Source organism: Amia ocellicauda, chromosome 20 (assembly GCF_036373705.1).
Source record: "Amia ocellicauda isolate fAmiCal2 chromosome 20, fAmiCal2.hap1, whole genome shotgun sequence".
Lineage (NCBI taxonomy): Eukaryota > Metazoa > Chordata > Actinopteri > Amiiformes > Amiidae > Amia > Amia ocellicauda.
This window is the reverse complement of record NC_089869.1, coordinates 5631846-5654498: the sequence shown is the minus strand read 5'-3', so window position 1 is coordinate 5654498 and position 22653 is coordinate 5631846. Positions and strand designations below refer to the sequence as shown.

General features: G+C 36.4%; 1 protein-coding gene across 1 annotated transcript in view; it reads right to left on the bottom strand.

The window, feature by feature from the left end:
- The window catches only part of sorcs3a (sortilin related VPS10 domain containing receptor 3a), a 213506-nt gene that overhangs the window by 25266 nt on the left and 165587 nt on the right, over positions 1-22653 (bottom strand). Inside the window, exons 8-17 of the mRNA XM_066693212.1 lie at positions 21724-21813; positions 19352-19531; positions 17650-17796; positions 14814-14916; positions 13231-13307; positions 10786-10877; positions 9168-9275; positions 7478-7595; positions 5795-5928; positions 987-1100 (exon numbers count right to left, since the gene is read on the bottom strand). Of these exons, the coding sequence (XP_066549309.1) occupies positions 987-1100; positions 5795-5928; positions 7478-7595; positions 9168-9275; positions 10786-10877; positions 13231-13307; positions 14814-14916; positions 17650-17796; positions 19352-19531; positions 21724-21813 (1163 nt within the window). The remainder of the gene's footprint in view (positions 1-986; positions 1101-5794; positions 5929-7477; positions 7596-9167; positions 9276-10785; positions 10878-13230; positions 13308-14813; positions 14917-17649; positions 17797-19351; positions 19532-21723; positions 21814-22653) is intronic.

The following is a 22653-nucleotide window of genomic DNA, read 5'->3' as shown; positions in this document are numbered from 1 at the left end:
CCGTAAGACAAGTCTAAGAAGTACAATATCTAAACTGACATGTGGATTGACATGCTTGTGACAGGAAGAAATAATGAAAACATATTAATTATGGCGTTGTAAACCTTGAAGCGAATCATATCTAGCTAGTTAGAATTGAAATAAATCAACTGTACTGTATTACAAAGCACACAAGTGTAGATATGTGCTCAGACCCCAGGCTTGGACTTCTGATCGTTCAATCCATACTGTCTGAATATGCAAATTGATCTGTTAAGCCTAAAGGCCGGCCCCTGGACAAGGGGACCCAGGGGAGTGATGTCATCACAACAGGCTCATAAGGCTCACAACAGGATGAGTCCTGGGACACTCTCCCCGTACACAGCAGCTTTAACAGCTGAACGATCCCTGAGTCACTGTCCCACTGTAGCAAAAGACCAAGAGGTGAACTGCCATCTCAGACCTAGCACATTCAGTTCTAACAGCTGTTATTAAGTGCATTTACTGTATAATGGTTAAAACTACAACATGCATTTCAACAAACAAAAACTACATTTACTTAAGCATCAATGTCTGGTGCAGTGTGTATTATGTCTGTAATTGGTCATAGTTATTGTTAAGTACCAAAGACATGGACTTGTTAACAAATGTCAAAGTCAACTATCAGCCAGGGAATGTCTACTGCCTATAGCATTAATGTTATTATAAACCAACCAATGCTTTGTGTAAACTGGAATAACAGGAACACATTTTACCATTATGATTTATCATACAGTGCAATGTGAAGTAGGACATTGAATGTATGGAGAACATGTTTAAATATTTGCATTGATTATTAAAAAAGAAAACACATTATCACAAATGTTCTTTAGTGATAATGACCATTAAAGAAAAGGTCCAGATCAGGTCCAGTGCTTTTCCCCAGTACATAACAGCATCAAGAAATGTGAAATGCTTAAAAATAAGCAATAGATTCTAACTTCTTCTAGTAGTATCTTAATTCTTACCCTGTGCTGTTAAGATAGCTTTGCCCATGACTGCAACTTCTGGATACAGCAGAAGGGTTAAACCAAAAGGCAGGTAAGCACTTTCCATCCCCACGGCGCTCAAACCCATAATCACTAGTACACAAAGACAAGAAAGACAGTTTTCAGACAAGGTAATCAACTAGGCTGTTACATGTATTGCAGAACAAAGAATGTTGTTAATGGGAACATTGATATGTGGTTATTACACACGTGTTTTGGATAATAAATCATTACATTGTAACTTAATAGATAAGTTAATATGTGTATGTGAACATGTTTAAATGTTGTATTAAACATTTTGGCCTGGAAATTAGCACAAAGCTGCCACTCATGAAGCAACTTAAACATCTCTCAGCAGGCCAAACAGTTTAGCGATTGATAGGTTGTCACAGCTGTTTCTATCTGACAATAGATTGGCATGTAGAGTGAACAAACAGTTATTCAACCTGGAGGGTGCGATTCCCATATAGCTCAAAGTGACATTTAATCAGTATTAATAAATTATTCAGCATTAACATAAAATATGATGCCTACTAGCAGAACTAAAATTAAAATCTGTGCAGACATACTTGCACCCTGCTAGCTAGAAAATGTCCCAAGCCATTTTATTTTTTTATGAATCAAAGTGACAAGATAGGGTACAGCCACACTGGCAAAATAACTCAACAAAGTTTCATAGAGGTTCTCACATTGAAAACATGGTAACCTTTTTATACAAGAAATAAATATAATCATACCATGGGCATTATATTATATATATATATATATATATACACACACATACACACACACACACACATACACACAGCAGGTGTGATGTCAGGTGTGCATTTTCAGTCCGAGATGCCAGGTGTGTGGGAGAGAGAATCCTGTAGAACCTCACTATAGTGGGGTACATCCAAGAGGGGGCGCCATTCCTTCCTTATGCATCGGCAATCAATTACAAGACCCTGTGCTGTCACTACATATACATATACATATACTTATACATACATATGAATAGCACATATCTAGGAACAGTTACCTCCCCATTGAATGCATACTATCATCAGAGCAGAAAGTGCCATATATTTTGGTTTTGAAAACTCACAATTTTCCCAAATATCATTAAAGAAACAGATTTTATGTCTAAACTATACGACATTGCTGACAGGGAATGAGGCCCATCAATTATTTAGGAGACAGATTCAACTTTGAAGCACACAACAGTTTAGATAAAAAGCAAACTTTGTCGCAGTGTTATTTATTTATATTAAATTACTTTAATTTAATCTAAATCCATGGCCAGAAGTAATTCATACAGTTTGCCTATACAAATACTATAGTCCACTGTGTATGACTGGTGAATCGAATCAGCTTTAGGAAATGCAAAAATAAAATTGATGCTGTAAAGGGATTTGAATTCAATGTCAAAAAGGATTATTTCATATCAGATATAATAATCTGTTTCATGCTATTCCATAACTCCCAAATGAATTAAGGACAATCACAGCCCGCCCACACAATTTAAATGGTGTGTGAAACCACTTTCATATTATAAATCATACATCATGTCAAACACGCAATCCATACTTTCAATAGCTCGAAAGTAATTGATACTAATAAAAAAACAACTATTTTTTACTAGGCCATTAAGGGGCACTCAGTTCCACTAAGCAGTCCAGTCTGTATTTTAAGGTCATCATTCAGAAGAATAGCTGGAGCGTTGAAGAGTGAGCATGCCTGAAAAACCAACAGCTACACGCACCAGCCGATGGTCAAGTAGGTTTGTCAAATCTTTCTGATGCTCCCAGGAGAGTTCTTTGAGTATATACATAAACATTATTTAAAGTCAAAATAACAACAGCAAAAATCTGCTGAAAAATAACATAATCCTTCCTAGAATAACACATTGCTATTTAATGGTATTGTATTACAGAGATAAACAATTTATGGCTGAAGAACTGACATTTGTGAATGAAAATAACCTGTGGTTAACTATTTTAATTGATTGACGGGACTAAACCCAGTCTTAAATTTGCACACACTCTATATTGCCAGTGAATGGACTGATTTTGTATTTATTTATTTATTTTACATGACATACAGGTCATCAGCTAAACCTGTGCAAGTGATAGCATGTGCAGAGGCATTCTCTGAAAGGAGCTCTCCGAATCCCTGTGGATATCTTGTTTCCAGTTATAATGGTACTGCCCCCTAGAGAGCACACAATCATTCGATCACTCCTTTTTTTCTTGGATGTCCTAAGAAATGGGGCATAATGTGAGGCCACAGAGCCATCAATTCCTTCATAGTGGCTCTGATTAAACACAGCCATGTCTCCACATCCACAGAGGGAGGCAGAAAGTTCATTAAACCAAGAGGAGCATTAAAAAGAAAATTTGCATACAGAATAGAACTTCTGTGGAAAGTTAATGTTCTCGGCATGATTAAACTTGGCATAGAACAATTACTAAATATCGAGGGAGTGGTGCCTCCTCATTTCTTCTGGTTATGAAACGGTTTCTTTCAAATGTGATCCCAACTTCACTCCTTTACAGTATGTGACTAATTATATGAGGTTCACTGTGTACAGAGAGATTAATTTTTCATAAATATTTGATTGAGTTTACTTTATATAAACTGTAATTAAATAACCCCAGTATTAATCTTTGGAAGAAGAAATCGCTAAATTTGATAATAAACTGTCTTTGATTTGGACTTTGTAAGTCCTAATAACTGCATGAACCACTGGTTTGTAACATTTGGATTTCAATCTATATCTATATATATATATATATATATATATATATATATATATATATATATATATATATATATATATATATAAATTAAAAAAAGAGGAAAGACTAGCACTTCAGAAACTTGTTAAGGAAGGATTTTTGAGATTACCATTCACAGGGGTCCAAGCAAATGGCTTCAGGGACATAAGATTGCAGTGATTTTGATTGCAAAAACAAAAATATGAAAAGGGGTATACAGTTACTGGTAGCAACAGCTGAAAATAATTACCATCCAATAATGCAGTTGACAAAAGGTTGTCATGATGTATTATTAATGGACAGCTAGAATCAGGAAAGAGTAAATTAAGAATGTGTGACAGAACACTTCCATCTCAAACCCAACAATTCTCCCTTCATTGAACAATCAATGGGGTTTAAGACAAGGTTCCTCCTGAATCAATTTTATTTTAGATAAACCTGAAGAATAAAACCATACATAAATAAATAAACACAAATCTGGAACTCGTGGCTAGAGAAAATCAATATCAGCAATTTTGTCTCTGGAATAAAGCAGACCACAACAGGAATTCACATTATTTTATGACTTTTTCCTTCAATACCTCATTACAGCTCATGGAGTACTTATGATCCTTGCAGGAAACAGTGAATTACCTGAACTGCAATACACATGACATCAAAAACACTTCTGTGGGGTCTTTATGGTAGTCAATGTCTTATCACAATTTGTCACTGTAATCTAATATTCCAAGAACAATACTGTTTTACTTTATAAAAATAACAGCTGGTATATTATGTGAACATGAGAAGGAAAACTTTGAGACAAAAAAATGTTATGTGGGTGTTAAAAAAAAATACATAGAACAAGTAAGTAGAAATAAAGATTTCTTTGCTTTTAAGTGCATCATAGACTACAAGAACAAAAAATAAAAATATGACAAAACTGAATGGCTTTTAGTTTACTCCTTCCGAAACTATTGACCAAATAATGGTTTGTAGACTTTTCAGGAAAGTACTCCACTATAAGTAGAGCTTTCAGCATTCAAGATATATTGCAACAGTAGGTACTTTACAGGCTTCATTCAGCTGGATGTGATCTAAAAACTTCAAAAATCAAAAAAACAAAGCCGATAAGTCATCAAGTGCATTAAGGGCAATCAATCAAATACCAAATATGTATTTGTGAAAGTGCTTAGATCATCTGCCGTGCTTTTCATGTGGATTGCACTGTGCAAACCCATTTATTTCTTTGTAGTCCAAAATGAATCTCCCTTTGCCTCACACTTTTGAAGTAGATTTGTTTGTATGGTTGTGATAGTATGACCTCCAAGCTTAAGAAATTAAAATATTCATGGCTATATTTAAGAGGAAAAAGTATGGGTCTATAAAAACTAAATTAAACAAACTAATGTGATGACTAATGGATTCCCATTAAACTCACACCGTTTGACCTTCATGAGGCACCATTACAATAAAAATGTGTAAGTACTGTACTAAATGTCCACTTATTTCAAGGCCTTTTTAAATATTGTTCCATGGAACATGCATACCAATTGCCTCGATACATTATTCACCACCCGTTGACATTTCGGTTCTCGCTTTCATTGTACTGTTTTCTACACAGCTTCAAACCAGTGCCCAGGTGTCACTCTCACCTTCCCTTCATCTTAATAAGAATGCCAGTCCGAAAACATATGTTGTTCTGTATTGAGCACCACTCAGATTGCATTTCACACAGCTTTTACTACTCACTTCTCACCTATGTCATTTTTATTTTCCTACATAGATAACATAATGGTTTATATTTTATGTTTCTGGCAAAGCTGCAAATTTACTCAACAAAAGAGTGGAGTGGCCCCTCCATTCTCATTCCCCCAGATAGAGCAATCCACAGCTAGGACAATAGCAGTGTTTGTGTTTGTGGTAAATGTGCAAATCTCTCACATACTAAACACACAGCTCTAGCACCTAAAAGCTCTGGCCCATTCCACGAGTCTTTCTTTATATAGGTTAGCTAATGGAAACCCAATAAGCTCGTTCACTCACCATTCAAAATCAGAGGCAGAACAGATGCATGGCTCGGCAGACAGGATCCTGGAGTAGTCCTTCCCCAGCATGCACCGGTTCCCTGGCCTACGCTTCATGTAGATCTGCTTCTCTCCCATCACACATGGTTCACCCTGCGAAAGCACATTGGCTACCATTAGGGGTGTCCTCTCCTAACATCTTTAAGGTACAGAAAAGGACAGATTTCTCCTGCTTTTCATAACTTCAGATTATACCCTAGAAATTGCAAACATTTGTGTGGCCCATCAAGCACCCCAGGTGACAAAACAAAACAAAACTGCTATCTAAATACCAGTAATACAAAATTATTCATTATAAGGTGTTTTCATATTTTTTTTTTTTTGGGGGGGGGGGTGCTGAGCATTTAGATCTTATCCCACCATTACATATGGGAAGAGTGGTGCTGTGCTACCATAGCTAGTGTGTAACAAAGTGCAGCAGCTCAGTGGGAACGGCTTACTCCAGCTAGTAAGAAATTAAATATTGTTAATGAAAGTCATTCATCAGAAAATGTTGCTTTTTTCATCAGGGTTTAATCGAATTTAATCAGGATAGTTTACATAAGTTCATTTTTAAATTAAATATCATAAGTAGAATATTAATTCATGTCTGAAATAAAAGCTCTAATAATTGTAATTATTTTCAGATCAACCTGTTTTCCCATCAGCCCACGGCCCACCTGGATGACCGCCGTTGAGCGCTGATGATCCAGGGATCGCACTTTAACACCCACTGCCTGAGACTTTGGCCAGAAATCACTGCTGTTTGAGGACTGAATGCATATTTTCATACAAAGCGATTACAGCATGCATACATGTCTGAGTGGTGACTCATAATTCATGCAATGGCTTGATAAAGCATCTCGAACAATAGTCATCTAACAACCGGAGAAGACAAATGGATTTAATGATCTCCTGTTGCTTGGCACATACTTTTTTGTGGGCATAAATATAGTCTCCAAGGCGGTTTTGTCTGTGACACAGTTCCCATAAAAGAAAAGTATAAACAGATCATCTCAGACTCCAGTTTTTTGGAGGGACTGTGACCACTTCAGCCATCCTAGCATGAGAAAACCAAATGAAAGGAAAAACAAAACAATGCTGACTATCTTTGGGTCAGCTAGGGGGCTTTAAATGACATGCCGATGAGTTTAACCAGATTCCAGATATCTTGTGGGAACTGTGTCATAAGCAAAACTGCTTCCAAGGCAGATATGATTCAGAGACTAAATAGTTTCACAAACAGTGTCTGGTGCTGTTGTTTGTTGGCAATCTTATGTATGATGATTACATCTTCACAGACAGAGGTCCAAAACTTGAATAGAAAATGGCATTTTCCATTTCCTGAGCACTTTCCAGCCAATCATTAAAGAGCAAACACCTCCACACAGTGAGTGTCTGTTCCCGATCATTTTTACATCAGTTACAAATGTCTATAGTCTTTAGAATCTTAACCGAAATTCATCCTGAATGTGACATTGTTTTCAAAATCTGGATCACAACATGTTTTCATTGCATACTTAAATGGTCAATCTGGGAACTGTAATGTACAAAAATACATTTCAGACATTCAGAAAAATCGTCCAAATGCATTGATATTTTCCAGAGGTTCCTCATTTATATTATAATATTTATATTATCTCACCCCACCATCCTTCCTCACCTGATTGTGTAGGTGCCATGTCTGGTAGTCGCCTTCAGTGCATCTCCTAGTAAATATTGACTTGTAGTCTATTTTCACAAGCTGCCATTCAGAGCGATGACTGAAGTGCCCAAAAAACCTGGAAAAATAAACAAATACAATAATCATAAGATATAATTAGTTTACCTCTACCTAGACATGGATGAAGTTAATATTTATATAAACACACACGGTTTATTAACGGCTAAGCAAGTTATTTTTCCTCCACTTTAACCTTGTGTGTGTACTGACAATCAATCAGAGCAGCAACAGGTATACACTCACCTAAAGGATTATTAGGAACACCATACTAATACTGTGTTTGACCCCCTTTCGCCTTCAGAACTGCCTTAATTCTACGTGGCATTGATTCAACAAGGTGCTGAAAGCATTCTTTAGAAATGTTGGCCCATATTGATAGGATAGCATCTTGCAGTTGATGGAGATTTGTGGGATGCACATCCAGGGCACGAAGCTCCCGTTCCACCACATCCCAAAGATGCTCTATTGGGTTGAGATCTGGTGACTGTGGGGGCCAGTTTAGTATAGTGAACTCATTGTCATGTTCAAGAAACCAATTTGAAATAATTCGACCTTTGTGACATGGTGCATTATCCTGCTGGAAGTAGCCATCAGAGGATGGGTACATGGTGGTCATAAAGGGATGGACATGGTCAGAAACAATGCTCAGGTAGGCCGTGGCATTTAAACGATGCCCAGTTGGCACTAAGGGGCCTAAAGTGTGCCAAGAAAACATCCCCCACACCATTACACCACCACCACCAGCCTGCACAGTGGTAACAAGGCATGATGGATCCATGTTCTCATTCTGTTTACGCCAAATTCTGACTCTACCATCTGAATGTCTCAACAGAAATCGAGACTCATCAGACCAGGCAACATTTTTCCAGTCTTCAACTGTCCAATTTTGATGAGCTTGTGCAAATTGTAGCCTCTTTTTCCTATTTGTAGTGGAGATGAGTGGTACCCGGTGGGGTCTTCTGCTGTTGTAGCCCATCCGCCTCAAGGTTGTACGTGTTGTGGCTTCACAAATGCTTTGCTGCCTACCTCGGTTGTAACGAGTGGTTATTTCAGTCAAAGTTGCTCTTCTATCAGCTTGAATCAGTCGGCCCATTCTCCTCTGACCTCTAGCATCAACAAGGCATTTTCGCCCACAGGACTGCCGCATACTGGATGTTTTTTCCTTATCACTCCATTCTTTGTAAACCCTAGAAATGGTTGTGCGTGAAAATCCCAGTAACTGAGCAGATTGTGAAATACTCAGACCGGCCCGTCTGGCACCAACAACCATGCCACGCTCAAAATTGCTTAAATCACCTTTCTTTCCCATTCAGACATTCAGTTTGGAGTTCAGGAGATTGTCTTGACCAGGACCACACCCCTAAATGCATTGAAGCAACTGCCATGTGATTGATTGATTAGATAATTGCATTAATGAGAAATTGAACAGGTGTTCCTAATAATCCTTTAGGTGAGTGTATATATGTACTGTAGGCGTAAGAGAAATTCTACAGAGAGAGGCCTCCATCTGAAACACTGGTAGCAAGAAAAAGTCCAAGACTTGGCTAGTAGACTTAAATAATTGAGCCTCCAGCAGAAACCGTTCCCATGGCAAGCAATGGAGAAGTCTGCATGAACCATTTCCTCTCACGTCATTATTTGACTTTCTGTCCCGGGCTCCACCAACACGCCGTCCACAAACAGAGGCACCAGGGTGAAGCTGTACCGGCTCCACTGTTTTCCCTCATCGAAGCTGATCCTGTTTGAATGACAAAATCCTGACAGTCACACAGATGGGCAAAGCATTCAGTGATTTCATTTGGTGAAAAGTGTGAGGAATGGATTGATAGAAAAATGATTCTGCACAATTGTTTACATGCCTAGGAAAATGCCATTTGATTATACTGACAGTGTTATTAATTTCTTATTTAAAAAGGCTATGTCTAAATTCCATACGTTTTCCTCTGTAGCTGTTGCTGTGGATATTAATATGCAATAGCATCAATTACTTAGAAAACAAAAGAAAAACACTCCAGGAACTGTACAGGGAAAGCAAGTGTAAGCTGAACCACAGGACCATCAGGAATGTACTGTGGTGCCACACTGATATTGTATACTACTTTCTATAATCATCAAAAAATGTTTGGCAAAATGTATGTAAACAAATATATAATTTGAACACTAGAAATGTATTGAATATGATAGGGCAGATAGTAAATACATTGTTTTTACTAGCTGCCCTAGTTGTTACCCCACAGATGTTCTGGTGGTACCAACTACAAAACAAGAAAAGAGAAAAAAAACAAAAACAAGATATCTTAAATTAATGTCTTCATTGATTCTGACAGTTCATCAACAGCACTTCATAAGCAAACACCTTCAAGAGCCTATGTGACACCAGGGGAACAACATAAAATCTTTACTAGGATGCAAACACTCCCTTGTAGCTTCAGACCCACATTCCCCTTCATCTGCCTAAAAGCACTGGTACAACTGACAACCCAGGAAGCTTTGACACATCCTTTAGCAGGATATTGGGCTGGAAACATTTGACGCAATATTATATAAAGCAAAGAGGGTTGTTGTTGTTCTTCACACAAACTAGCTGAATTGTTTGCTGAAATAACCAAGCTGTCCCACACGAATGACAGAGTCCTGAACAGAAGAGATGCAGGGAAGAAAAATCATCATTGAAGGAAGACTCATCCTTAAGCGCATAAGCTTGCTGTAGGTGATGCTTTTAAAATGTCCTTTCTTTTCTTCAGAAACGTGCCATTTATTGTTGTATTAAGACCTGCGTTAATAACCTGTTCATAATTTCACAAATGCAATCTACAATAATGCAAAACAAACTATTGCTTCTAAAAAAGACAGATGTTTAAATGTTTGCTACTTAAATTATTTTATTATTACTGCGCATACATAATCAGAGCGGAGATGAGTGAATTGCACTCGTAACTAAGATACTCGGCTCGTTTCAGGAAGCTTTGATAATGAGTAAAAACTCAAGACCATTAGGCTAATGCATATTTAAAACAAACTGAAATAAATTAAACACGATGTTTGTCTGCATCTGAACTCCACATTCCCAGTTCACAGAATTGAAAATACATACAAAAATGTCATGTTCTATCATACGTTTGCACAGAATCCAGTACACTGAGTGCAATACTACTAATATATAATAAAGTCAAATTATTTTGACCTAATTGATTTACAATACTCATAGGATACAATGGTATATTGCGGTTGTGAATATCAGAACTTACCACAGGTGTCTAATGGGTGCTGTTGCCTGCTTAACTGCTACCAAAGCTCCTCCTTTGTCCAGAAACCAAATACTGTGCTCTTCCTCAAAAATCTGAGGAAACAAAGATTCACCACTGAGCACAAGATCTGCTTTTGACTACATTCTGAGACCAGGGGTGAAAAGCAGAAATCAAATGCTTGTTTAGATTATTTGCTGCAGGAAACAATGTGACAGATTTGCTTACCACCAGCAATGAAAATGATTTATTATATCAATTATTGCCTTGAAAAAGCAATGTCTGTATAGTACAAAAGTCAGAAAACTATCCTGAGTAAGTATGGATTTTGAAAAAAAGTCTTATTGCAGCATTATATTGTTTCATGATAATAACATGTATTTTATTATTTTTATTATTATTATTACTATTATTATTACTGCAGCAGTGGCAGTAGTGATAGCAGCACTTTTTCTTTATGTTAATGAGTCCTGTGAAAAGTCTTATGTTCATTTCCAAGTACTCCCTGAGGACAAACATGTTATACAATCTTGACTTAAAGTAATTTGGAACACTTGACAGATTAAAGCAAAATGGATAATCATTTTCTCTGTGCAGTCTTTTACTTGGTAGGAAAATCCTCTTGTTCCTCATTTCTTATATCCAGGGAAGTGCTAATAGTGTCTTATTAACCATTATTATGTGACTATTATAAGAAGTAATGAGAGTTATTCTTTGAACAGAAACACCACAGCAATTTCTTTGGAATCTTTGAGGAAAGGCATTGATTTGAAAAGTGTGCTGCCACAGAGCAACACTGAAAGAATCAGCACTCCTCTTTGAAATGAAAACATGATGTACAGTATGGCAAGCCAAATGATCATTTAGAGATATCTATAAATCATTTAAAGATATCTGCAAATATTTAAAGATATCTCTAAAGCATTTAGATATCTGCAAATCTATTAGAGATATCTGCAAATCATTTAAAGATATCTCATTTAAAAGTACATTTAGAGATATCTTCAAATTATTTAGAGATATCTGCAAATCATTTAGAGATATCTTCAAATGACTTCCTGTATGTAGCCCAAGATTATCACTTCCTGTTAACTTGTTCATTCATTTCTATGTAACTGAATAAGGAAACAGGAAGTGATAATCTCAGCCAAAATACAGGAAGTCATTTGAAGATATCTCTAAATGATTTGCAGATATCTTTAAATGAACAGGAAGTCATTTGAAGATATCTCTAAATAATTTATAGATATCTTTAAATGATTTAGAGATATCTTTAAATATTTGAAGATATCTTTAAATGCATTTAGAGATATCTCTAAATGATAATTTGGCTTGCCATATGTATAGGGGCATCCAACACTGAAGCCACAATTTCAGCAATGTCCCTTTATGTTCTGTGTATTTATTGAAAGACTTAGCTAAAACGTGACCTTAAACCAAGGTTAATTGTTCCAAGCAAGGCAGCTCTGAGAGGAGAAAAGAGTGTAATTAATGACATCAACTTTTTCCAGTGTTGTAGAGTAACATACTCATATGCTGAACTTTCGGGAGAGAAAACAAGCAAAGAGCAGGATTTTTAAAATTAATAAAATATTCTAACCTAAAAAAGCTAAAAAGGTTCTGAAGACTCAGGCTCTGAAGACATGGATACTTAATTGCTTCATCAATAAGGGTGGTTTCACACTTGGTACATTTCAGCTGTTTTACGTGAACTCAAACCGGTTCACAACAATTTCAGACCCCTCTTAATCGAGGTGTTCTGCATACAGTTTGTTTCAGGTCCACAGTGTGGTTCGGTTATCCTGTGCATTGTGAACACAAAATGTTCCAGGTTCGCTTACTTTCACAATCGCTTTTCCAATTACTTGCTTGGCCCTCACACGTGACAAAACAACACTGTCGGGGGCGTTCAGAATCAAAACAGTCATGGCTGCTGCTGGACCTGGGGTTTTGTGGTCTGAGGAGGAGACAACAGCACTTCTCCAGATATGGAACGAGGACCACATAAAAACCAACAGTCAACTACACGCAGAAACTCAAAGGTCTTCCTTCAGTTTTCTGAAGAAATGAAGGCTAGAGGGTTTAACCGGACTGCAATGCAGTGCCGCGTGAAAGTAAAGAAATTGTGTATATGACGATGTGTGATCAGCTCAGATCTAGCGGGCAGTTGGACGACATTGAGTGCAATAATAGTGTGAATTGATAGTGGATTGAAATCCCATTACAGCTGAATTGCACCAGAATGATCTGGGTTCTCTTTCAAGACTAGGGACAGTGCAGAGAGAACTGGGTTCTTTTTCTCCACCAAGAGTACTGAGTTTGGTTCTGTTAAAGGGTAAAAACACCCTAAAAAGTACTAAATACTAAAAAGTATGTTTAATTGGTGTAACTTTTTATTTAAATAATGAAAAAGAGGCAACTTGGATCTCAATGGAATTTTGAACTCACCTGTCGCCAATTGTTTCCAGCATCCGATGATATGAACATCCCCACATTGCTGTGGGACAGCTCGGAGCCAATATTTCCTGCAAGAAAAACAAGCCAATAATGGAAAGAAATGTGTAAACAATCAACTTTCTGGAGTGTTAATGCTCTTTGTAACACTTTCAAGAAACCTACATAGATTTATTGGAGATAAACAAACATGCAAACATTGATGTACCATAAGTGAATTCAGAGTGTGCAGATCTTCTTGAGTTTAAATGGCATTACATTAAATAATGGAAAATCACAGCTCAGGTGAGATTTTAGTTTTTTTCTTATGCAAAGCTTATTTCACCCCATGTTCCCACTTTAAAACATTGATCCAGATACTGTTTGTCAACTACAAGAAACACCGACAAACATTTCAAGCTGTCTGACCTTGTAAAATCTCTTCGACATGTCAACCATAGTGAGTCACTGTGTAAGTACGTGTTTGATATCCACACGGTAGTGTAATTCACTTTGTCATCTGGCCTCAGACCACACTGACCCAGTTCAACAAATTGGCCCTTCTGTCACAAAAGTATCTCTGAATCAAATCAACATCACAAAGGCCAGGTCTTCTCTTTGCCTTTAGCAGCTGCTGTTGTTTCAAAGTGCGTATCCATGAATATAGATGGAAAGCATGCTGTCAACCTAATGTACGCTTTTAGAACAACATTTTATTTAGTTTTTAAGATTTGAATTTTGTAGGTACTGACTCATCTAGCATTTCTAATATGGTATATAACCTGCTGTTTGTTATTGATGGTGATAATGCTTTGCTTAAGGGGCTGCAAAATATGTATTAAACACTGTGTTATAGATTAAGAAACCTTAGAAGCACCATTTGTTAAAAAACAGGCACTTAATCATTACTAGAAGTCAGTTATTCCAAGCTTAGTTATAATTCATTCCAGGTTAGAATGAATTTAAAAATATGATATGTGATCACAAATAATAATAGTAATAGTGTATTTTTCATTGAATAATTTATTAATTTGTTTGATCTATTTATTTTGAAATCTCCCATTTCAGTCACACATGCATTTAAACAAACAGCTGTGACATCAGATGTCTGTTAAAAGCCTAATATTTCACACAGCAGGGGATAAAAAGGGCCTGTGTTAGCTGGTGGAATCCTGACTATCCTGGTGTGAAAAAACCTGAACATTCAAGCAGCAAAAGCACCAACAGTGCCATCCTTTGAAAGCTCTGCTCACATTTTTACACTGTGCTACAGTGTGGGACTAAAGGGGCTCGATTAGAGCATTTACAATCAAGGTTATATCTCTCCAAGTCATCCAACACAGCAGCGTCGGATTCTTACACAAACACAGGGGAAGAGAAGAGCTTACAGAAGACACATTCTAAATGACTCTTGATCTACAAATCCAAAACGCTGTAATTACTTCTTTTTAGATTAACAATATAATTATGTCATTTGGGACACTATAAAGCTGCAATTAAAAAAATAAGAATCTGTTTCCTGCAGTAGTATCTAACCTATTATTTAAGTTATCTGAAAATACATAAGTTTGTAGGTAACAGATGCATTGATACATTACCTGTAGCCACTATAATCCCAGGAGCTGAGTTTTTGCTTGAAATACTTCCAGATGTGTAGGGATTTTCTGAAATCTGCAATTGCAGATGTAGGGAGCAAAAAGGCTACAAACAAACAAATAAATACATTAAAATACTATATTTTTTATATATTTTTAATAACAAATGCTCTAGTTGCAATACATGCATTTTTATTTCCTAGATATAAACTGATTTTTAGGACTGAGGTTCAGGATTGTCTGTAAAAGCTTCCCTTTGTGCATCACACAATCTTGAATCATCTGTCTGTCTTTCACTTGCACATGCAATTCTATTAAATCAGTTTTGCCTCTGAGACAGATAATTCTTCAAAATTAATTCTTTTAGTTCTCAGTTTAGGGTTTAGTGTACCAAGAGTAAGTTAAGAAAAAGGCATAATGTTTCACATAAGATATGACCTCCCTTCTCTAAAGAACGTATTGGTAGCAGACACATTACCCTCCTCTAGGGGTGATGTCAGAAAGTATTTAAATTTCCTGTCTGTCTGGGAATGGAAGGGTGTCAAAGGCAAAACTGCCTTGGAGAGAGATCTGCCGCAGAGACCGAGCTGACTTGCAGAAACTGGTATGTGCTATTCAGCCTTACGTGTCATCGCACCCCTAGACCAGTGCAGGATGACAAGCACGCAACTGTGAAAGACACCTGGAGAGCAAAGCTTAAGTGTGAACCGCCAGAGCAGCCTGATTCAAACAGCGACACTGGACAGCTTCGTGTGGCCAGCCTAGTGTTAAAGTGCTAGGCATATTGGGCCATTTTTGTACTGGTAGTGGAATTTCTTCACTTCATTTGTTGCAAGACAGCTCAGCTTCAAACCTATGATCTCCAGGCTGAAGGTTTCATCTTGTACTTTGGGCAGAGGCTTAAATCAGATGAGCCACTTGGGAGATGAGATGGGGAAAGCCTTTAAAAATCGGGAGTGGAAAGATCACTTTCTATCATTGTAACATGTTCTAAAAATCTAATGTTTCTATAGATGTTTAACGCTTATAAGTAGAACTCTCAATTAGAGAATTCTTATCTAAGATTAGGGGCTAGACCAAATCATAACTTTGACCCACTAAATTACTAAATTGTATCCCTTCACTTTTTATTTATAAATAATAGATTGTGGCTTCTAACAACAAATTAAAACGCAATAGGGTACATATTTATACTTTGTGATTCGTGGGTACGTCGAAGTTTTGATTTGGTCTAGCCCAAGATGTGATTCAAAGTGTGAAATGATTGAAATTATTCCAATTCCATCATTAGTAAACCTATGTTGGCTCGTATTATCATGTGATCATAAGCTAATTTTCCTGAGGATATCAATATGACCAGATGGTATTTCATGATCACAAGGTAATTTATCTCAGCCATCATCTTTTGAGCTCAAGTTAACTAGTTTGAAATTCCAAATTCCTGCTATAAATTCTCTCGTGATTTTGAGATATATATAATCCAGTAATGTTCTTGATTGTTAGATCATCAGCCTTTTCATCACATGCACCTAAGAGGGTTAAAGCAGAACTGGTTATGAAAGCTGGTGCTGTCCAGAACACACAATATAGTGTATGTAGTAGCTTCTCTCTTGTAGAAGGAAGGCAGTATTACTGAATGGATGCTTAAATACCCTCAAACGGTTGGTGGACTTGACATGGAAGCACCCAACAACTCTCCCAGGTTAATGCACACCCTCAAAAGACAATTATATCTATTAAGATACCAGAAAAAGTGAATGCTCCCCTTCATCTTTTGAATTGATAGCGTGACTTTGCTGGTAAGGACACAGGATAACAATATTGAACTGTTCCATTTGAAAGAAAGAAAGGAAAAAAAAACTCTTGCCTGTAATTAAAATGTCACATAAATGTAATATTAAATTCAACCTCTAACACTTCTCTCCCAGCTCCAATTGTCTCCTTAACTACAATAAATTTGATGACTAACCATTTAAAATTATTTTTCTAATTGTCATCTATTCTGTGTAATATTTATGAAAAGCTTTTAGAAGGGCAGACCAAACAAGAGGAAGGGTGGAAAGCACTCAAAAGCAATTTAAGTGAATAGGGTTGGCTGAGGAAAAAGCCGAACAGTCAATTAGGATTTGTATTTATTTATTTATTTATTTATTTATTTATTTATTTATTTATTATCTTTAAGATGGACACTTTATGCTGTAATTTATTTATTTTGCAATTAATGTGTAATACATTACAAAAATGCTTGCTAAAAGCACAGCAAGGAGTACAAAACCCAAATAAGGACAGGCAAATGAATTTAAGTATACTTAAAGGCATAAAGTAGGTGTTGTTTTATGGGTCCATTAATTCACTAGCAAAAGTGAATTTACAAGGCACTAGTTCACCCAAAAAGGTCCCTTTTCAATTAAAGTATGTCTCAAATGACCCTCGAGAAGTACACGTACAGAACACTGTATGCGTTAGGAAGGGGCCATTAAGGGTTTTGCGAATTTCACTATATCGACCGCAGAAAGTTTTGAGGTTTCTTGTAAAGGCTTATTTGAATGGGAAGAAAAAGCACAGGAAAAACATTTAGAAACTTGATCACAGAACACACACATTAAAGCCCATTGCATTACTATTGCTCCACTCTCAAGGAGCACTGCAAGGCCCACCTGTTCTAGCCAGTGGCTGTTCATTTGTATTATTGTTTCAGTCTTCCTTTCAAATTCAAACTTTTGACATTTTTACCAGCCAAATGGGCTACCAATGTAGGAGACAATGGGCCAAAATAACATGCAAAAAGGATTAAGTTCTGGAAAGGAACCCAGCAGTATCTGGGCAGAAACCCGCTTACCAGAACACAATGGATGTTATTGCCCCTCAGGTCTGCAGACGGGGCCTGCAGCAGACGCCAGTCTCGGCCTTTGTTGTACGTGATGTGGGTCTTCACTTGGTTATCAAGCTTCGTATTGGCTATGAACATTCCTTTTATCCCTGCTACCTAGGAGAAATTGAAAAAGCTAAACACAAACTTTATATAGACAAAAGAACCACATGAATAATTGTGTGTCACCTTGAAAATGCACATGACCTGATTCTTATTTTTTTATCTTGGGTGACTATTAGTTGTTGTGAACTATTTTCTCCATTTTAGGTCAGCTCTCTTGTTACTTTGTGAACAGAACAACAGTCATAAAAAAAGCCTAACATAAGACATGTCTTATCCATTCAGGTAACACACCTCAAGTCAAAATGAATTTGCATCGAATGGTAATTGGAAGACCTGGGGACCTGTTGGAAATCAGATCGCGTTGCTTAAGGAGTGGCCAGGCGCCCCTTTTCTAAACCCACCTGCATAAGTGGCACTAATAGGCATCACATTTGACAGTGTCACAGAAACACTGCGCATAGGGTAGGCATGGCTAATGAAGTTTCCTTTTCGTTGACCAGACCTGTCATTCAACAATATAAATATTATACAAGGGCCTAAATAAACTAAATAAAGGGGTTGTATGCTTGATGCTAGATATATATGGATGCTCAGACATGATAGGAGGGGAATTCAGTTAATTCAGACTTATGAGCATCTAATCTTGTGAGTCCTTAGATTGACACAAGCCCAGGTTTCCAAGACTCTAGTTAAGTGATTAAGGCTCCACATTTTTTAGCACAAAAACATAAAATGCTAAAAATGTTTCAGCAAAATTAAGACTCATGCAATACAGAGACTACAAACCTTTGACAGAATGTGTTTTTATAAAACATGTATTTGAAATATTGCATTTGCATTATTCAAGGGGAACACAGACATCTTTGTTGTTGTTCATGATGATGATGTCTAAAGTTTAATTTGTATAGATTGCTTTAGTGGTTTTGCATCTCAATTACTGCCAAGAGTACAACTGGAAAACAATTGCAGTGCATTGATTATTAGGTCATATCAAATGGTTTTGTTTTTTCCCACCTATCTCTCTCTTAATAAGTCATGGAAGAATGATTTTATACCACAAATATCTCTGAAACCCTGAAAGAGATGGAATCTGCTAATTGTAACATACACACCCTTGCACACCGCAATTAGCATTTAATTTCTCTTAAAACAATTCAAAGTAAATAAACACAGGAATTGAAGGGATCGACAAAGACAATTAAGCAATCATTCTGAAAATGTACAAGCCATGTTCAATTAGGTGGTCACTTTTTTGTATAACACCTGCAGTTCCTCAAAATTATATCACACTGGAAAAAAACCTATACATTTAATTAACTACAAATAAAACGTCAAGGATATCACCAGTATAACCTAGAAGAATATTTTAAATACATACATTTTTAAAGTCTATATTATTGTCAGTTCCATTAAGTCACTAAAGATTCTGGGTAGATCTTTCAAAAGCTTTGAGGGACAAGCCATAAGAATTTCTACAAATCAACCTGAAATTGATGCAGATGGTCAGATTTAAATAAATAAAACAGTTTACTGATTAATACCTAGATCTTTTTCTTTGCCCCTAACTTGCAATTCATACTAAGCCTGCATGGCCATGGACACATACCTCATATAGGTCGATCATGATGTTTCCTTCCAGCCCCCTGCTGGTTTTTACATTCTCCAGGGCCAAAGTGAAGTGGATCCCCCGGGTCTCCGAAATGTAAAGGTTATACGTGTCGTTCTGATTCCATTCCTGCACGGCTGCAAACACCTGATTCTCATCCGTGCTGATGATGTGCATGTCCTGCCAAAGGGAACTTGTTAGCTCTGAGTCAGGCTGAAGAGAAATATCATCTACACAGGTGGGTAAGCCAGCACTACAGGCACCTAATTGAGCCTTATTATATCGTATACTGGCCACTGGCACACTGTCATAGAGCAAACAAAGCCTTCATGCTTTCTTGAGGATATTGATTTTGTCTGATAGCATTCCTGTGTGATGCCTGGATCATTATTGTTTCAATGACATTGAATTAACAAAGCGCACCATCAGTGATGACCATGGTCTGGGATACCTCAAACAAAGGAGAGAATTTCACACAGATGCCTTTGTTTCCACTATAACGTACTTCCTGTAAACTGAGATTTGATTTACCTAAGGAAAAATTACATGGAGGCCCAGAGCACATCAAAATGTAGAGGAACCTGCCAACTGTGCAGGCCACCTGTAATTCCAGGTTTTTGTTTGACAAAAGAGTCTTTCTTCTACCTTTTGCAAAACTAGTCGAGTTTGACAATTGCCAAGTGGGTCATAGTTTGTATTTGGCTCAGGGCTACAACTTATTGACACTATTTTACCCCAAACATATTGTATGTCTCCAACTAAACAGGCATTTCAAAAACAAAAGCTTTGTAAAGAGAAAAAATTTAAAAAACCTTCTTGTTCTGGTTTTACATTTCACATTCAACATCACATGTGCTACTTGACTAACTAAAATGATCATCTGCTTGGCTCGACTAATGGATATTTGTTTCACTATTTCATAATTCAGTTGCTACTGTGCATATTGCAGTTCAGTTTTCCTTCTGTTAAAAATAACCAAATTCTCTCTTCTTCTAATTACTTAGCATTACCAGTAGAATAAAACAGGTTTTTCTTTTGTTTTGTTTTTCTAACTGTAGAGCTCTATTTTCATGTAGAAATTCCCCAGTAGAAAAATAGACAAACCACTGAGTTTACCTTCACCGGTTTAAGAGGTTATTCAAGTGCCAATTAACACTAACAGTTTGTTGTAAAACTAATAATAGGCTATGCTGTCAGTAAAATTATTAGTGTGGTTAAAAATTAGTCGGTCTTCATCCATAATTAACCAATGCCTTATAAACAAACATTCCACTAATGTGTTTATTTCAGAGGGGTTTCATAATAAAATTATATTTCTTTCTTTTTTTAATTGCCTGGCATCATACTGTGACAAAGCAATAACTACACAGAGAACCTATTTTACAGAAGGCATTTTGAAATAGCAATAACCCTTAATTAAGTGGATCTGAATTAAGTCACTCTCATTCTTTTGTTTGTTTTTTTGAGAATTAGCCTACTCTTTAGTTTCTTTAAATTCAAAATATCTGAAGTTGTGTAGCAGTAACCCCATGTAAATATTGATTTTGCTTTGGGTCCCTGAGGCCTGCATACAAATAAGCCATAAGCATACCTTTAGAATGTACAAGCATGATTTATTTTTCATTTTCACAAGTGCATAACTGCGTATTATTGCTTGATTATTGAATGACTGTTAATTCAAAACCGCCGAATTTTTATTTTCAAGTAATTACATTTCATGTTATTGGCTATTATGCATTAGTCTATATCTGATACAAAACACAGTTGTGAGGGTTTACTTTTCATATTTCTGTAGGTGAAATTGAATTCTGGAGTGAATGTGGCCCTCTTGACTTTCTAAATTTATATTCCCATCATATTTCAGCATCAATGCGTCATTTACCAGTCACAGTAAGAACTTGTAACCTAGAAAGTATCAGACTATGCTTTGTGACAATTTAATTAATTATTTGCCTTATTCCGTGCCACTACAATCTTTAATACATTGACTGCTGGATAATTTCTCCAGAAAGTATCTGAGGTAATTTCTGATGCAAATATTAATCAGTGAATAATATAGACACATAAATTATCTATCTATGTATAACATGCAATTTTTTTATTTATATTGATATACACTGGCAGTGAAAATGATGGGATCATCTGGAAATCTTAATGAAATCAAACTAAGTGATATAAACTATACAGAAACCACAATCTTTTGTATGGTAATAACACACACATATATACATATATATATATATATATATATATATATATATATATATATATATATATAGATATATATACATATATATATCTTTAGATACAATTAATTTTACATCAGTTACTGCAATGAAAAGCAACCTTTGTGCAATTCTAAGTCATCTTACTTTTGGTAGAGAATATTTTGGAAGTTTGATGCGTGCAAATGCCTCTCTCCGATAGGACACATAGTAACTGGCCCGCCCAGCAGTAGTAACCTGAAAATAACAAAAACATGTTTTTTCTTAAATGTCAGCATGGACATCTGTTATGTTTTAAGGCAAGCCCTCTCTAAAGTCCTTGAGAAGGAAAGACTTAATATAAAGGTGGAGTTATTTTGACTTTATTTGATGCTTCTCTGGACTGACAAGTGGAACAAACATTTCCAGAACGAATTGAAAAGTCAACCTAACTTCAGTAAGATGCATTAATCCAGGTTTGAGTATTTAAACTAATTAATACATATGTTTTAAGAATCCTAGGCTGAAGGGCTTTTATTATTATTATTTTAATAACAAATTTGGGTTTTTAAAAGTTCCTTGTTACAGGCTGCATGACATGCCAAAACACCACTGTCCCAAATTTGAGGCTTATTTATCGACTTTATTATCCATAAATGACATATTGCTTCTCTCAGCTTGAAAAGCATCAACTTGCAGTACGTGCTATTAAATTAAATGCATTACTTTCGGAAACCTACATGCTAGTTATTGAATGATTTATTGTAAGACATTTACAGAATACAAATCTGGGGATGCTGTATTGAGCATTTGTTTTCAGAGATACATTTCTTTTGAGCCAGTGCCGTGCAGTGGTGGGAAATTTCTTGCAGGACACTGTGAAATCGATACCCTCATTATTCTTTGTCAAATGAAATCTTTAACTCTGCCGAGCGGTGCCCGCTCCTCTCAGAAGAAAGTCATCCTTATTGACACAGCTCCTTACAAACATGCAAGGCTGAGTTTAAATGCTACAGACAAATTTGCAGTATGCAGACCAGCCAATTCACTGAAATAAAACTATTTTCTTCCCCTCACAAAGGGCAGCATCTTCCAATT